Consider the following 17,967-nt stretch of genomic DNA (forward strand, 5'->3'; position numbering starts at 1 on the left):
ACGTGATGCTAAGTAAATGCATGTAGGCCTATATAATGTATAATTGCTACACATATAATTCAAATTTAAACAAGATACACATTTTATAAAACATTAAAGCTGCTGTTGGTAGGAATGGTGTAAAAAACGTTACTTTTTTTCTGCTTGGTTTGGAGAAAGGGTCATAATGCCCATCTGTACTCATCGGTAAGTGGAGTCATTTGTGAAATCTCTGTGTTTTCCAATGCCTTGGTATCAAGCAATGTTATTATTCCCCTCGTCCCGTTATGACAGACCAATCAGAACTAATCTCCAATCCTCTGTCCTGATTGGTTGAGGGGTGGCCCCTATTACGTCCTCTGATTGGTTATGAGCCCGGCACCCTCATGACTGCACGCGCCGATCTGTGTTTGGGGGCTAAGAGGAAATCTGGTTAGGAGGGATAGTGTTGACCTTCGAAGTCCCTCTCTCTGAACAGATGTTTACTCTGTGACTACCAACAGCAGCTTTAAGAATGTTTCTGATAATTATTAGTGAACCAAAAAGCAAAGACTGCTACATTTTTTTGTGATTAATGAAATGTATTTTTATGTATTATTCAAGGTCCACATGCATGTTAGGTGTTTACATGAGATTTCAGCGTTATCATCACATTGAACGCAATAATGACTGACTATAAATAGGGAAAAGCAGTATTGTATTATTTAAACATACCCCATTTAATAATACAATATGATCTTGGACCACTTTGACGTTGCCCTAACTTCAGAGGTGTCAAAAGTATTCACATTCATTACTCAGGTAGAAGTATAGATACTAGGGTTTAAAAAGACTTCTGTAGAAGTTAAAGTATCAACTCAAGGTTTTTACTCAAGTAAAAGTGTAAAAGTACTGGTTTCAAAACTACTTAAAGTATAAAAGTAAAAGTAGCCTAATGCAAAGGGAAAAAAATGCCATTAAGGACAAAAGCTTAGGCTGCGCTACAGGGGCCTGTAGTGCACTACCCCATCTCCCCCAAAAAACACGTCTCTAAAGGCCATAATGACTATAATGTTATTTTAATATGTTAATGTTGAAATATTTATGTTGCACCTGTTTCAGCTGCATTTATGTCCATTGAAAATGAAAGCATTTTAGCACAATGCAAACACATTTAAGAACCATGTGTACTACTGAGCATTAACGTGTTTCATGGAGTGGAAGATATGATGACTAGTTACCTATAAGTATTGTAATGGTGCAAAAAGTCAAACATTAGCTTTTATTGGAATGTAAATGTACATAAATGTGTTTTTTTGAATGTTGACAAGAATGAAATAGGAGTAACAAGGTTATTTAAAATGTAAGAAAAAGTTGGCTGAAAAATAATTACTCCAGTAAATATAGATACCCAAAATGTCTACTTGAGTAAGGTCACGAAGTATTTGTACTTTGTTACTTGACACCTCTGCCTAACTTAAATATAACTAAGTATAACAGTCTTTAAAAAAGCACGTCTTATTTTGAAAGTGTGGACCGGAAGTGCTGGTTGTTGTCATTAGTTTGACGCTGCACAGACTGCTGCACCCAAACAAGACTTACTGTCATTTCACTCAGTAACCGGTGTTCACTGCTGTCTTTAACTTATCACGTCTGGTCTTGGCTGATCTGGTGAGTTTAATACCGATGTGAACAACTAAAAAAAGTGTCTGAGAAAGTTTGACGTTTAGAAATGATCAACATTAGCTAGCTTTTCCATAGCCTGAGCTACAGAGGCTAGGATAACTCCGGCTAACTTTAACCTCAGAGGCTAAAAAAAGGACAAAATGTCAGGAAACATTTATGAAACTTCAGGAATGTAAAGGTCAGCTAAGGCTCTGTATTATTAAAGTAAAGTGCCACAACACTGTTAAAGGGACAAACGTACTCACACGCACTCAAGCTAGCTATGCTACCAAAGGGTGAACTGTAGCGATGTTACAGCTGAAATAACTATTAAACCAAGGTTATAATATAAAGGTGACATCTGTAGACCTTGCTGCCTTTAGGCCTGTTTATCTTTGCAAAGTGTTAAACATTGACTGTGTTCAATGTCAACGCGCTACTCTATCTGAAAAGACAGCATTTTCAGTGTAAAACTACTCCTTTTAAAGACGAGGCACCCTTTATTTATGAAGCAGCATTCATACACAGAGCCATTCTGAGTGCTTTACATAGTTCAAAACAAAGCATCAATAACCTTAAAATCTTTCAAACAAATGTTAAATTAAACTATAGAACATTAAAATATAAGATTAATTAAAAAATGAATATATGTGGATTCAATCCAATTATTAAAATGTAAGTTATTTGATTTATTGGAAGGTCACAGTAAATAAATGATCTCAAGACCCGTTTAAGAAGAGCTTTCAGATTAAGAAATCCTTAGGTCTATTGACCTGGTTCACAGATTATGAGCTCAAAGCAAGTGCAGATATCTGAGGGCTTGCATAGATAATGCTTTCTTGGTACTAAAGAGGAGAATGGCTCCATGTCTTTATTTAATAGTTTGAATCAGATAGTGAACTTTGCATCGTAGCCTACCTTTTAGTAACCCTGAAACCCTGGATACATGACCAGTTTGTGAGTCAGTGTGTTTGTTTGTGTTTGCAGAAAGCACAGCTATGTGCAGCTGTGTGCGGAGCTCCAGGGCTCTGTCCCCTGTCCTGCTCCCCCGGCTGCTGCTTCCCCAGACGGGGTATAGATCGGCTAGCAGGGGCTTCTGGACCTCCCCGCACTGCATGACCGTCAGTGGAGACTCTCACCCGCTCCCCCTACCCAGCCAGGCCCGGGTGGTGATCTGTGGAGGAGGCATTGTGGGAACATCAGTGGCCTACCACCTAGCCAAACTGGGATGGACTGACATAGTGCTGCTGGAGCAGGGCAGGTAAGATAGCATTACTGTGATGCAATAGGTGGGTAGATCTGATGTATTATATGCAGTAAGGGGCTTCAATGAATTGTTAAGTGTTGACTGGACTTGAGCAACATGTTGTATCCCTCTAGTACTCAACCCTGACCCTCAACAGTCCTTTGGAGGGACACACACAAACTAAGACAGTTTTTACCTTATGAGTCAGAAGAGGATGAGTTAAAACTGGTGTTGATTGTATTTTGTTCTGCTAATACTGTACTACCTGTCCTCCCCTTCTGTCTCCAGACTTGGCGCTGGGACAACAAGGCTGTGTGCTGGCATAGTCAGCGTGGCAAAGCCTATTTCCATTGAGTGTCAAATGGCAAGCTACTCCAATAATCTTTATCAACAGCTGGAGGAGGAGACTGGAGTCAAAACAGGTCAGCCACTTTGATAGGTTTGGTTTTCGTTCATGTAGACAGAGGCCTATTCGTGATGGATATTATTGCTGCTGCAGTAAATCAAATGGCCATAAACGTTTCATTCAGGCTTTTGTGAATCTGTTTTATTGCCATTCAATTTCACAGTAATATAAATGTTTGTGTTGCTTGCACTTTGATATGCTTAGTTTAAATACTTGAAAGGATGTTTCAGGTTTTTTGAATCAATCAATCTCAATCAATCTTTATTTGTATAGCGCCAAATCCCAACAAATGTTATCTCAAGACACTTTTACAAACATAGGAGGTCCAGACCACTCTATGTCAAATTATTAACAGAGACCCAACTTCAAGACAGGATAAGACTCAGTCTCATCTCATCTTAATCCACCATGAGCATTGCACCTCGCAGTGTTTAGCGAGGAAAAACTTCCTTTTAACAGGCAGAACCTCGAGCAGAACCAGACTAGTGTTAGACAGCCATCTGCCTCGACCAAGTTGGGTTGGGTATTACTAATACTACATACAAGGCAAGGCAAGTTTATTTATAAAGCACCATTGATACAAAGAGCAATTCAACGTGCTTTACAGAGTTAAGGACAAAAAAACAGAACAGTAATAATCAACAAAAACATACAGCAAACACTTCAAACATTAACATTTTATATGCGGCCAGTTATGTTTGAATTACTCTCTCTCTCTGTGTACTTATGTAATACAACCTCACTTAAAATAACAACAAAAACACACTATCCCTTTAATGTGTTTTGACCTTTTAAAAGCTAGAAAATAAATTCCCCTACAACTTTTAAATCTGTTATCACTTTTCTCTGTGAGTGAGTTATAGCCTTGAGTTGTTCAAAACCTGCCTATTGGACTAATATTAAGTTTCCTGTGTTTCTTTTTGTGTTCAAGGGTATATTAAGACAGGTTCTCTCTGTCTGGCCCAAAACCAGGATCGCTTTATCTCTTTGAAACGCCTGGCATCGCGACTGAGGTGAGATCCCAGCATGCCATGCTGCTGTTAAGTAGCCATACATTTGGAAGCATCTACTGCATTGGATATAGATTAAGACATTAAGACACTCTGACACTCATAGGGCTTTATGTTGGCATGGTAATGCATGTTTTTTTATGACAAGAATTTAATTGCTGGTGGAGTAAAAACTCCCATCTGTACTCAGCTTCTTCAGCCTCTTGTTTCTGCCTCTTCTTCATCTCCGCCCATCAAACAATGACATAATACCTGTCAGGATATTGTAAATGCTGCTGTCCTGCACCCACATCTTTAACTCGTTCAGGCATGCAGAAGCTTCTAAGCTGGTTTCATATGCCAGGTCTTTTTAAGACTTAAGTATTACTTCAGCGATTATAAAAAGTTCTCGTCTTTTTTGCTTGATTCTTAGGGTGATGGGGATCAGTTGTAATATCATTAAACCTAAAGAAGTGGCAAAACTCCACCCTCTTGTAAACATTCATGACCTAGTGGGGGCGCTCCACCTCCCTGAAGATGCTGTGGTGTCTCCACCCGATGTCAACCACGCCCTGGCTGTGGCTGCTGCTGGACATGGTAAGAGACTCTCACTCTCAACTTCACTTTGATGGAAAGTCAGCGGACCATCAGAACAACATGTCTTCTAACTCCTTGTCTTTCATACGTTCCAGGGGTCCAGATCCTGGATCGAACCAGTGTCCAGCAGGTTCTGGTAGAGAAGGGTCAAGTGACAGCGGTGGAGACTGACCGTGGCTCCATTGAGTGTGAATATTTTGTCAACTGTGCTGGACAGGTAAATCTCAGGTTGTGATTGTGGGAAGGCCCAACCAGTCCCAGTGTGAGGATTTATTGAGTGAAATCTTTGGAAGCATTTGGGAATTAATTCTTTATATCCTATTATTATTATTCTAATAGATAAACACTGTATGATTTAACAAAGGGAGCCAGATTCCATGATATAGAGTGTCAGCTAAGGTGGTAATTATTCCCTAGTTCATGTCCCCGGCATTAACAACCAGTCTTATTTGGTAGGTGTTAGCATACCTGTTGTAAGAGCTGCAGATGTGTGATATATCTGTTCTGTCTCTCTATCCTTCAGTGGGCGTATGAGCTGGGCCAGGCTAGTGAGACGAAGGTGTCGGTTCCTCTTCATGGATGTGAACACTTCTACCTCCTCACCAAACCTCTCCAGGAGACACCTGCACCCGCAATGCCAGGTCTCACATCCAACACTCTGAATATTTACCTTTTCTGCTGGAGGCTTAGTGGTATATAGAATCAAATTCCCAAATAATTACAACATAATGATTGCTAAATATGATGGCTATAGTAGGGAAAACCTTCATACTTAGTAGGGGTGAGTATTGGCAAGAACCTCACAATACCATACGCATCACGATACTCGGGTCACCATACGATAGTATCACGATATATCACGATATCACAATATTGTGATATATTGCGATATTCTACACAGTAAACTAAGAAAAAATAGAGATGGTGTCTATGTAAATGACACCATATTACTCAAATTGAAAGGACAAATTAAGTCAAAACTATTTGATTGAAAACAACTTTTCCACTTTATTGTTTTTGAATACTGAAGTCATATTTTAGTTCTAACTTGGCTATAATATGAATATTTATTTTTACAACAAATTGATATTAAGAGTTGAAATATCGATATTATATCGGAGGTCAAAGTATTGCGATATATTGCTGTATTGATATTTTTTCACACCTCTAATACTTAGTAACACATTGCACAGTACTCAACTGCAACAAGCTTCTACTGTTCTGTCCCATAGTCGAACAGTGAACCTGTGGAGTCTGCTCTGTGGCTGTGTGCCATTAAAGCTCCATGTACTTATTTAAACTATTGATGCGTAGCTTCATCATAACTACAAGGGCTCATATGGCAATCCTAACAGAAGAAGGAAAGTGTTAAATCAATGTTGAGAGAATGGACGGTGTGTCATTTAGGTATTATTTGGTTTAATGTCTCTCTTAAAGTGAAATTAGTAAGCCTGGACCCTTTGTTTTGATTGATTATGTACCCTGAACATAAAAAGATGCAACATTTCTCAATGTCAAATGAAAATATGTGTCAGCCACTGCTCCAGTAAGTTACAGATTTCTGCAGACAATCCCAGAAGAGAAGGTGATCTAATTGAGCCTGTGTATTGTCTCCAGTGTTGATTGATATGGACGGCAGGATATACGCACGGCCATGGCAGGGAGGGCTTCTGTCAGGGGGCTTTGAGAAGAACCCCAAACCCATCTTCACTGAAGGCCGAAACCAGCTGGAGATTCAGAACATGCAGGAGGACTGGGACCACTTTGGTAAAGTAGGGTGGGAGGGCGGAAGATAACCAAGAAATATGCTTTTGGGCACAATAACATCAATATAATCTGAATAATAAAAGCACAGTTAATTAGACGTCAAAAGGAATAGCCTCTTTGCTGCCACATTAAATAGGAGACAAATAAATTGTGATCAATTCATGTTTGATTAATTAGAATATTTTGCATGGACTGAATAACATTTACTCAGGCAAGGCACATGGAGAAAAAATGCTGTGGACGAGGTGAGCAAATTGGTTAATCTGCACAGCTTGTTAATTATGCAGTACAGACACGCAGAGCGGCTTGTTTTGGGTATCAGTGTTTGTTTATGTAACTCATTTGCAGGAGTTTTGTTTCATCAAGTATAGTGGAGATGTTACAGAATTTGCAGAGTTTTGAAACCTGCTTTCTTTAAGCCTGGTTATCAGGAGTTTTGGGTAGACCCGCCAACAAAGACACCAGACGTCTTTCAGGTATATGTGATATATTTGTTTTTAAGGCTGCTGTCCTGTTGTCAAGTCAAGTGCTATTTTTGCATGAAGTATCTTTCCTTGATTGGAGAAAGCATGGGGGGGAGTGGTAAATGGGCTGGCAAGACAATTTAAGAGGAACAGCTGAGAAAAGAGTAAAAGAGAAACAACTAAAAGCCATTAAAACAACAAAAAAATTAAAATCAGTAAAACAAATAAAAAAATGAGTGAATAAAAGTAGATTAAGAATAAATGTAACATTGTGGATAAAACAATATTACAAGAAGGCCTTTGGATAAAAATATGTTTTCAGCTGTGATTTAAAAGAAGATACTGATGCAGCTTGCCTGAGATCCTCAGGCAGGTTGTTCCACAGTCGTGGAGCCTGCACAGCAAACGCTCGGTCACCCTTAGATTTCAACTTTGTGACGGGAACTTTAAGGAGGTTCCTGCCTGAGGATCTGAGGCTGCGCCCTGGCTGGTAGGGTGACAGCAAATGACAGATATATTCAAGGGCCAGGCCATGAACTGCTTGAAAAGTGATAAGTAAAACCTTAAAATCTATTCTAAAAGCAATGGGCAGCCAGTGTAGGGTCATTAAAACAGGAATAATGTGCTCTCTCTTCTTGGTTTTAGTTAAAAGTCTTACTGCTGAATTTCTTACCAATTGTAATCTATTGATCGATTTTTGAGTTAAACCTGTTAAAAGCCTGGTAGGTAGGCATTGAAATGTTTATTTTATGCTGTTGTTCCAACTTGCTGTAATGTATGTCCGTCAAAGTACACTTCTCCTTACACATGCTCGCACATACACACCCACACACACCTGTCGTTTAGCCTTGGCCTTGTGTTGGTAATATGATAGTTCTCAAGCAGCCTCACAGTAGTTTTGAGGACAGCAGTAAATCAGCAGCAGGACCTGAGTTGAAGCAAGGCAGGAGAGGTTCACGCTGAACTGTCTGCAGTTGTTCTGCATGTCTTATTATAAAAAACTTAATCACTTACATTTGCTTATTGTAGTCTTAATGTAGTACTTGAAAAATATGCATCTTATGAATATACCGTATATCTTTAGAGCACCTGTTTTTAGACTGTTATTGTAGTGCTTGAGAGCAGGAATAAAGGTGCTTTAAAACAGGTCGCCCTTTTAGTCACAGTTGATGTTCAAAGACAAATAACTGTTTAAGATCTTGTGGTTTCAGGAAGTGATTAAAAGCAAATACCTCATCACATCTCACATTTTCTAGGGGTAACACTGTAATGCCGTATTCAGAGAGGTTGCCACTCGATGAGCGTTCATGTTGGAGAACCTGCTGGACTGTTTATGGCACAACATAAAGGATTAACGCAAGAGGTTTAGCTTAAGGATCTCTCTCATAGCAGTTGAAGATGTGGGTCAAGTAGTGGGTGAGCAAAAACCATCTGAGCAAAAATCAGAGGGTTTTCTTTTTCATTCAAGTTTTTAGAGTTTTAAAGGCAATGAACCATCGGCAGAAATACAAGTAACGGTCTACATTATGTTGGAAGTAGTCAGATTTATTTAAAACTAAACTCAGACAAAGCTGAAATACTCAGTCAGCCCCAAATCAGAGAGAGATGCATCATTGCCTGAAATCAATGTCTTTGAAATACAGTGAGCACATTAGAAATCTTGATGTATTTTGGAATTCAGGATATCATTTCAACCAGGTTTGATAATAATAATGAAAATAATAGTGAAGTTTATTTATAGAGCACTTATGAAAACAGATGTTACAAATTGTTACAAAGTGCTTTAAATTGATTACTGCAACGCCCTATATGCAGGAATATCCAAACTATCTGCAGGACGGCTCCAACTAATTCAGAACGCAGCAGCCAGAGCTGAATACATCACTCTGGTAATCAAAACACTTCACCAGCTCCCAGTTCAATACAGAATCACATTTAAAATCCTTTTATTAGTCAATGAAGCGCTCAGTGGTTCAGCTCCCCAGTACACTTCTGACCTGCTCGCTGGGTACAACCTGATCTGGCCCCTCAAGTCATCAGGTAGAAGTCTTTTAACAGTACCCAGAATCAGATCAAGGTTTGGTGAAGAGGCTTTTTGTGGATGTGGTTCTTCTCTGTGGAACAAATTGTCTGCCGGCCTAGGTCCATCACAACTGTAGCTACTTTTAGAATTAAACTCTAAAACCTATTCATTTTCCAAAGTGTATGAATAGCCACTTTGTGAATTTGTGGATATGATGACTGATGTGGCTGGTTACTTGCTTTTCTAGGTTTTTATCTTCCTCATGGTTTTATGTTTGATTGCTATGTGCTGTGCCTTATGTATGTTAGGTGTAGACTTGATTTCTGTATGTTATTCACGACTGTAAGAAACTGGCATTTGTGGATTTTTAATGTTTTTACCCTTATGTAAAGCACATTGAGTTTACATGTAATGTAATGTGCTTTAGAAATTGCTAATAGTGTTATTTGAAAGGGAAAAAAAACACTGACTAGCTATTCAGCTAATAAAGCTTTAAGCCAACGGTTATTTTGATCATAGGTCACTTTCTTCATGTTATTTACATGAAAGCATGATTAGTGTGAAAATGCATTATATTGATAGGACACCTTTTTAAGATGCAGTACAATAAGCCGATGTGTTCTTTCTCCAGAGCCGATGCTCAGTGCCTTGCTAAGGAGGATGCCTGGTCTTGAGTCAGCTGAGATCCTCCAGCTGGTCAACTGTCCGGAGTCCTTCACCCCCGACATGCGCTGCCTGATGGGGGAGACGCCAGGGGTCTCTGGCTACTACGTGCTGGCAGGGATGAACTCCTCTGGCCTGGCCTTTGCCGGAGGAGCTGGCAAGTAAGCGTTGGCAATGGTTTATTTACTTAGGAAATGATTCAGCCTCAGTCTGTTAATTTTAGTGCTCAGATTGTGTTCAGCACACGTTTCATGTCGTTGGCTTACTGTGTGATCTGGTGTTAGGTATCTGGCAGAATGGATGACATATGGTTATCCCACCGCCAACGTCTGGCCTCTGGACATCAAACGCTTTGGCAACCTGCAGAGCAGCCGGACCTTCCTGCGACACAGAGTAATGGAAGTCATGCGTGAGTTGTAAACACCTCCCACAGTTCACATGTACATGTAGAAATGTTATATGCCTATATTTACAGTTTTGTTCCTTTCCTATTGCCCATACTGAAAAACAAAATGCACTGCTGGCTTATCTGCAAAATTCAATAAACATAGATGGATATTATATTCTGGAAGGTTCTTTTCATCATTACACATCATCTGGTTGTAAGCTCCTTCATATCTCCCCATGACCTCAGGGATCCTGGTGTTTTTCACTCCAAAATTACAGATAACCTATCTAAACTTTTAGTTTTCATATGTAGATAGTTTTCCTGTTTGATCTTTTGTTTAAATTCAACATCTAAATCACATGATGTCATATATCTCCGCTGAATTTAAAATGAGATATAAGAAGTGTAGTTTAGAAGAACAGGTGTTTGTCTTCCTATGTTTTTAGTGCAAAAACACCTCTCTATACTTTATTATTTGTTTATTATTGTTTATTTATATATTCATGTACATGGTTGCTCCTTCACCAGCATAATTACAAAACTACTAAGTCACATGTTCAACACCTTAGAGGTAGTATCCCTATAAAGTCATGTGTCTGCTCTGATGAGATCGGTCTGTCTGGTTTTGGTCCAGCTTTGCTGTACGAGCTGAAGGTTCCTCGCTGGGACTTCCAGACTGGCCGTCAGCTGCGGACCAGCCCGCTGTATGACCGCCTGGACACACAGGGCGCTCGCTGGATGGAGAAACATGGCTTTGAAAGGCCAAAATACTTTGTTCCTCCAGGGAAAGGTATAGTCATTCTCTTTATTTTGAAGTCTTCAGTAAACCTGAAGAATAGAAATTCAGTGAGATCAGTTTTCAAGTGTAGTCAGTGAAAGCCAGCCTGCCTGATGCCACTAGACTGAGAAATGGTGAAATCATAAAATCAGTGAACTGCCTTTTCTGTGATGTATTTATTATGAATGTTTTTTATTCTAATGAAATCCTGAAAAATGTGATTTTACTGATGTAGCTGTAATTTTATGATGGACAAGAAAAACTAAAAAAAACAAAAAAAAAGATAAAAGCAGATTAATAATTTAGATTTTGTGTTTTAAGTTAGATAGTGAGAGTATTGCAGTTTGTTTGTTTATTCTTGTTGCTACTTGACCCAATATTTTCTCTGTCTGGTTGTGTGTGTGTTTAGATCTGCTGTCTCTGGACCAGAGTAAGACCTTCTACAAGCCTGACTGGTTCGACATTGTTGGAGCAGAAGTGAAATGCTGCAAAGAGGCCGTCTGTGTTATCGACATGTCCTCCTTCACTAAGTTTGAACTGACTGTAAGTTTTGTTCCTTGGGAACAGCCATAAACTGTATATTATGGCCCTTCTCAGACTCAGCTCTACTCGACTCGACTCTACTCGGTTTGGTTTTATTTTCCACCAGACCGAGGACCGACTCATGGTGGGCGGGGTCATCATAAACACAGCTGCGCGAAACTGCGTTCATGTCATTTTGAATGCGACACAACAATCACAAACAATGGAGGACATGGAGGCAATAGTGTACTTGCTGCTCAGTCTGTGGCTTTTTCTTTTTTGTCGCAGGCTGAGTTAGAGAGGAAAGCAAAAGAGAGCAACAAAATACTGATGTAGTTTTTTTAAAAATGGAGGGTTTGATTCTTGTATTGGGGGTCGCGCTCACGACTCTTCGGTAACGACATTCTCTGACCAATCAGTGGCCGACAGTCCGTAGACGTCACCATTTAGTATTGGCTCAGCTCACTTGGAACCAGAGCAGAGCAGGTACGAAAAACTGGTATCTGACACGAGGTACCGCGCCCGTGGAAACGCAACACAAACCGAGTAGAGTCGAGTCAAGTCGAGTAGAGCAGGGCTAAGACGGGCCGGTGGAAAAGGGCCATTAGTCAGTAAATGAAGGCACATTGTCCATTCTATATACAGTCAGTGATCACACTCTGAGTCAGTGGTGTCTCCCATCAGTATTTTCTTCATTTACTGCAGGACATAGCATTTAAGAAACAGAAGCCTACACAATGAATTAAGAACTTGTAGCCACAGATGCACTATGAATATATTTTGACTATTTTAAGTAGTGGAACTTCCTTCAATTTTTAATGCACTTACTGTGTTAAAGTGATATCATTATGCTCATGTTGTTTCTGTCCTGATGTCTCAGTCAGGACAGGACCAGGCCCTGGAACTGCTGCAGAATCTGTGTGCCAACGACTTGGATGTCCCTGTCGGACACATCGTCCACACCGGCATGCTGAATGAGAGGGGTGGCTATGAGAATGACTGCAGTGTGGTCCGCCTGAGCAAGAACAGGTTTGTAACACCTGAGCAGCATTACAGAGGACATGCAGTTTACCACTTAGGATCATTTACACGATTGTTCCCCTCTCCAGCTTCTTCGTCATCTCACCGACAGACCAGCAGGTCCACTGTTGGTCCTGGATGAAGAAACACATGCCCAATGACCCACACCTCCACTTGGAGGACGTCAGCTGGAAGTACACTGGTGAGTTTGGTGCACCATGGCGCCATCTAGTGGACACATAATGCAAGCGACTGGAAGCAAAGCAGCAGTGTCCCCACAGTAATGTGATTGGCCTGATTTCAGGTTTTGCATTGATGAAATCTGATCCCACAGAGACTAGGATGGTGGTTAATTACAGATGCCAAATTGAATCTGCATGTTTGGAATGTAATTACCTTAACTGTGAAATATGAACAACATCAGACCATCATTCTGTTTCTATATACAAGAGAAAACACTAACTGAGGTCTTAAAGCTCAGTTAGTTCATTTGTACTCTGTATCTACCTTTGAAAGCCCAGCAGGTTGTTCCTAATAGATCCTGATGCATCACATCAGTTTAATGGTCCATGCTGAAACTGATATGCCATTGCTCAGTTGCTGCTAACTGAATGTAATTCTACCTTATTAGTTATAAGGTCTCTCTAAAATGTTAGTAACTGATGGTTGACCCACAGCTCTGAATCTGATTGGACCTCGGGCTATGGATGTTCTGGCTGAGCTGTCATATGTTGCAATGACTCCTGACCACTTTCCCTCCATGTTCTGTAAGGTAAGGAAACAAGGATTCATCAACATTAGCAGTGTTAGAATGATGATAGTTGTGATAGCTGATGTAGAGTGCTGATAATAAGTGTTGCAACAGCAGTACTTAGAGTTTCATCTGTGGCTGCAGTGACTGACTGTGTGTGTTTGTGCACCTACAGGAGATGAGTGTAGGTTATGCAAACGGGATCCGAGTGATGAGCATGACTCACACAGGTGAACCAGGCTTCATGCTCTACATACCCATAGAGGTGAGATATTTTTAAACAATGTGTATCTCAGTATGATGAGCTTTCAGGAAGCTTCACATACTGCTCAGCACATCTGGTCTAACATCAGTGTTCCCTTCCCTCCACAGTACGCTCTGCACGTCTACAATGAGGTGATGTCAGTGGGTCAGAAGTACGGGATTCGTAACGCTGGCTACTACGCACTGCGCAGCCTGCGTATCGAGAAATTCTTTGCCTTCTGGGGTCAAGACCTTGATGCCTTCACCACCCCGCTGGAGTGTGGACGAGAGTTCAGGGTTAAATTTGACAAGGTGTGTTCACAGATCTACTGTTTGACCTTATTAAACTCTATAATATCAGGCAGTGTGTATCCTGAATACTGCACTTCTGTTTTGGGATTAAAAAAAGGATTTAATCTGCAGGGTGGTTTTAGTCAGCATCACTTTCTGTCTTTCTATCAGGGTTATTTGAGTACAAAAGAGATTCCAGGCTGATATTGAATATTAATAAGCTGTAATTCTTTCTATTTCAGCTACACACAATGATCAGAACAATAAGAGCTACTGTGCCATCTGCTTTGTGAAACCCTGAAACATGTATGTCACAGTCTTTGCTATGATTTAGAGGGAAAGTTGTCTCCCAGCTGCACCTGCAGGCACAACAGGTGGCACTTTACAGCAGCGGTGAAGTCTACCATCCTGCTCATTCTGCTGTGCACAGCAATAATGTCAGCACAGTATTAATGAATGGCTCTCAGTGTGAAATTGGTTTCACATATTGCTCTGCGATGACTATTCATCAGCACAATCTATATCTTTATTGTAAGGTTTGTTATTAAAACACATAAAAATGAAAAATGGCTTCTGTTTGCTCCCAAGAGCCGTGCAGTGTTTGTAGATGACAGTTTTTTGTCCAAAACCAACAACATCTAACAGAACTCCTCCTTCTTTCCATTGTCGCCCCTTTCCCCTCTCTCAACTCTTTGTTTCTTTTCTCCCTCTTTTCCCATCATCATCCCTCCATTAGGACACAGATTTCCTTGGTCGTGAGGCCTTGCTGCAGCAGCGTCAGGACGGCGTATCCCGGCGGTTCGTCATGCTGGTTCTAGAAGACCACGACACTGAGCTGGATCTATGGCCATGGTGGGGCGAACCAATCTACTGTAACGGTCAGCTAGCAGGATCGACCACCAGCAGCGCCTACAGCTACACTCTGGAGCGCCACGTCTGCCTCGGCTTTGTGTCTCCACCTTTAGGTCCAGAGGGGCTCCCCACACCCATCACCCCGGATTTCATCAACCGCGGGGACTATGAGGTGGACATTGCCGGCCAGCGCTACCCAGCTAAAGCCAAACTTTACCCCTTCAGCTCGCTTTTTACCCAACAAAAACGCCGCAAGGAGGACATGGAGTTAGGCAACCTTCACGGGAAGTGATGCAGAGGAGGACTCTCTGACACTCCTTCAGTAACCAAATCCACTCCTGCACTTATCTCACAGTGCCAACTTATCGCCCCTTTTCTGGCTCTTCATCTGAGGGCTGTACGCACAATCACTCCAAGTCTCTCTCATATTTAACTTTCATGTCGCATCGCCCTCGTTCAAAGTGCAATATTATAAGAAGCACCAAAAGCTTGAGCTGTATAATATACAGACCTCCTGTTATATCAAATTCTGCAGTTCTTCTTCAGCCCTGCTCTGCTTCATACTCAGAAACAATCCAAACGGCTGTTCACCGGGACAGTCCGAAGTTAAGTGCCTTTGTGAAGGCAACATCACCAGTTCTCTTGAGTGGGACTCTGTGTTTTACTTTGTTCACTTTGACCCACTGAGAGGGGACCGACAATCTTCTCTTGACATGCAGCGGTCACTTTTATGTTTCGTCACTGGGGAGCCCGGAAGAGTTTGAAAGAAACGTCATGCAGTACTGATGTGCACAGTGATGTTACTGTAACAGTTATGAGTGGTTAGATGTTGCCCTATGTGTGTAGACACTTAATACTTTCTCTTATATCAACAACACTATCAACTATCCTTAACAATGAAGGAAAAGCTCCTCCTACGTCAAGGGTCTACAGCTTTGAAAAGCCAGAGGAGAGAAACAGAAAGCCTGATGTGTTCACGTCCTGCTCATCACTTCTTCTCTTGTCGTCTTAAGAAGGCTTCGCAGGCTCTCCTACAGCTTCAAATTACCCTCTTATTCCTTTGTTTGTCTTCCTCATCAGCTTTGGACTGTCCTGCTGTTTCCCGCTGTGCATCAAGCTCGTGGTAATGTATTTACGGTGATGTAATCCAACCTGTTATTTATGTTCTGTGCTCGTCTGGAAGCATTGATGCTCTTTCGATGCTTAAGTTTCCTGTGATGGATGTGTTTTCTGAATGTGTGGGTGATGTCAAGTGACCACAGATTTAGTGGAGTCAGTGAAAGTGCTGCGACTGAAGCGGAAATCTCAGACATGAGAGGTTGAGTCCATTATATCTTATACTGAGGGTCATAGTTCTGCCTGATGGAGAGTTATGTGTGAGTAAAAACAGATTTCATGGTGATTTGAATAAAGTAATGTATTTTTATATGGCTAAAAATCTCTATTTTCTGATCTGCATGTTTTGTAGTCTGTTTTCAGTTGATCCGACACATGAAGCATCAGCATCTGATATTTATTATTTCAGATGCATTTCAGAATATTTATGTTCATCGAAATGTCATCCGTCAGCAGCAGCTTGATGTTTATTCCATGTGCATTTTTCTGTGAAGTGATCTGATCCTTCAGTCTGCAACCATCTTCAAAGGTCAGAAGTCAGGGATTCAGGCTATGTCCAAACTAATGTGCTTTCAGCTTATCATCTATGTTTTTGTTTTTGAGGAACAAAGTTCAGACTGGACCGGCAGTTGAACATCGTATCATAAAAGATGAATGGTGAAGTACTTCATCAGTGTGTTTGTTATAAGGCTCTACGCGGCACAAGCTGAGAGCCCACTGACTTTACCAATCTGGCTCTTGATCATGCATCCAACCTTTTTCTGGGACGAAGAGGTTTTGAATGTAAGAAACTGAATGTAAAAAAAAAAGAGCAAAGAAAATAGACAACTACTTCCACCCCTGTAACAGACAGTCTTAACATAGAGATTAACTACACAACGTATGCATCAGTTATTCATCTTTAACAGTGTTGCTCAAGAGTTGTTTTTGTTGTTCACTTAGAAAGCTCTTTGTCCCGATCAACATCTTATAAAGTTGTAAAATCACATATCTGTCCCTGAAGAGTGTGTTCAGTTCCAACACGAGCGTCTTTTGATGAGCTTTCTTTCTTTCAAGTTCACTTCGGATACCATCAAGAGCAGTTTTACCTCAGACAGAGGAGAAATATTGACACCTCTTATGGTTTGAATATTGCAGTGGTTAGCCGTGGTATTGACAAAACAGAAACATGAACACCTCACAGTGATCCTCCTCTGATTATTTTCCCTAACAGATGAAGTGTCAGGTAAAATACATGAAATGTGCATGATGTTCTGAAAGTCAGAAGATGCATGTCTCTAAAGTAGGACAAGAAAACATCCAGGGAAGAGAGACCTGCAAGGACAGGAAGTCTGACGTTGCTTTAAAAGGGCTGTTTGTGTGCTATATTTGTAAAAAGAAAAAAAAGGCGTTAAAATTAAATGACCTGCTGTGTGAATCATTGTGAATCTTTGTGTCTGAGTATCTTTGTCTGGATTCAGATCGTTTCAGTGTTTGTTTAAATTAACGGTACTCTGCTTTGGCTTTCTCTGACAAACTCCTGTGGCCTCATTTCGTAGGAGTTCAGACTCATCTCTTTAAAACATCCTCTGTTTTTCATAACAGTGCACAGAGACGTGTAATCAAAGGTGTCCCCTGGAGTTAATGCACTTCTGGCAGATCTCAGCAAGTCCCTGGACTCTTTTAGATGAGTCCAAAATGAGCTGTTGGGCATTTTGTAGCTGTTGTGATTTCATTTTTCCAACTTCTTCATTGTTCAGTGAACGCCTGAAGGGAAAAAGGTCCAGCGCATTTGCACTAAATAAGGGTCGCCTGTTGTTTTTCTTTTGTTTCTGTATGAGGCCAAAGACTTCCGGAGATATTTCTAGAGTTTGAAAGGTTAGGAAATCTCGGAATATCTTTTTTAATAAAAGTTGGTTTGGCCCCGGGCAGCACTTACAGTCCACTGGACCGCACTTGTCTTTTCAAATGCGACACTCCACTCGACGTGGTGCATGTCTTTCTCATTTTATGTGTCCATTTTAACAACATTTGTACATGACTGATCTGTAAATGTGTCCTTTCCTGAAGAGCTTTACTACACTGTATTTATATCATGTCAAACTGTTTTCTGGCTGTCTAATGTACTTCTAAACTCAAATATAAAGAGAACATTGTTCGTAAGCTGAACTTGCCTCGTCTGTTCACTTCATGTGTTGTTGAAGCTCGGTGGTGTGTTCAGGCTCCAACACAGTCGCTGCCTCCCACAC

The 17,967-nt window shown here is 40.8% G+C and overlaps 1 protein-coding gene across 1 annotated transcript; it reads left to right on the forward strand.

The window, feature by feature from the left end:
- The first annotated feature begins 1,489 nt into the window (after nucleotides 1-1,489).
- Nucleotides 1,490-17,887, forward strand: pdpr (pyruvate dehydrogenase phosphatase regulatory subunit). Its single transcript, XM_034679572.1, has 18 exons — nucleotides 1,490-1,629; nucleotides 2,611-2,884; nucleotides 3,158-3,291; nucleotides 4,207-4,288; nucleotides 4,698-4,861; nucleotides 4,957-5,078; nucleotides 5,385-5,502; nucleotides 6,479-6,628; nucleotides 9,747-9,939; nucleotides 10,063-10,187; nucleotides 10,801-10,956; nucleotides 11,354-11,487; nucleotides 12,347-12,495; nucleotides 12,576-12,688; nucleotides 13,164-13,258; nucleotides 13,413-13,502; nucleotides 13,610-13,792; nucleotides 14,508-17,887. The coding sequence occupies exons 2-18, from the start codon at nucleotides 2,622-2,624 to the stop codon at nucleotides 14,913-14,915; spliced, it is 2,679 nt and encodes an 892-aa protein (XP_034535463.1). The 5' UTR covers nucleotides 1,490-1,629; nucleotides 2,611-2,621; the 3' UTR covers nucleotides 14,916-17,887.
- Nucleotides 17,888-17,967: the final 80 nt, after the last annotated feature.

This window comes from Notolabrus celidotus, chromosome 3 (genome assembly GCF_009762535.1).
Source record: "Notolabrus celidotus isolate fNotCel1 chromosome 3, fNotCel1.pri, whole genome shotgun sequence".
Lineage (NCBI taxonomy): Eukaryota > Metazoa > Chordata > Actinopteri > Labriformes > Labridae > Notolabrus > Notolabrus celidotus.

Excerpts from the sequence above, each read along its gene's own strand:
- pdpr (XM_034679572.1), top strand. The coding sequence starts at position 2,622 with ATGTGCAGCTGTGTGCGGAGCTCCAGGGCTCTGTCCCCTGTCCTGCTC. Across the intron at positions 2,885-3,157 it reads GTGCTGCTGGAGCAGGGCAG|ACTTGGCGCTGGGACAACAA; the intron begins GTAAGATAGCAT and ends TTCTGTCTCCAG. Across the intron at positions 13,259-13,412 it reads TTCCCTCCATGTTCTGTAAG|GAGATGAGTGTAGGTTATGC; the intron begins GTAAGGAAACAA and ends GTGCACCTACAG.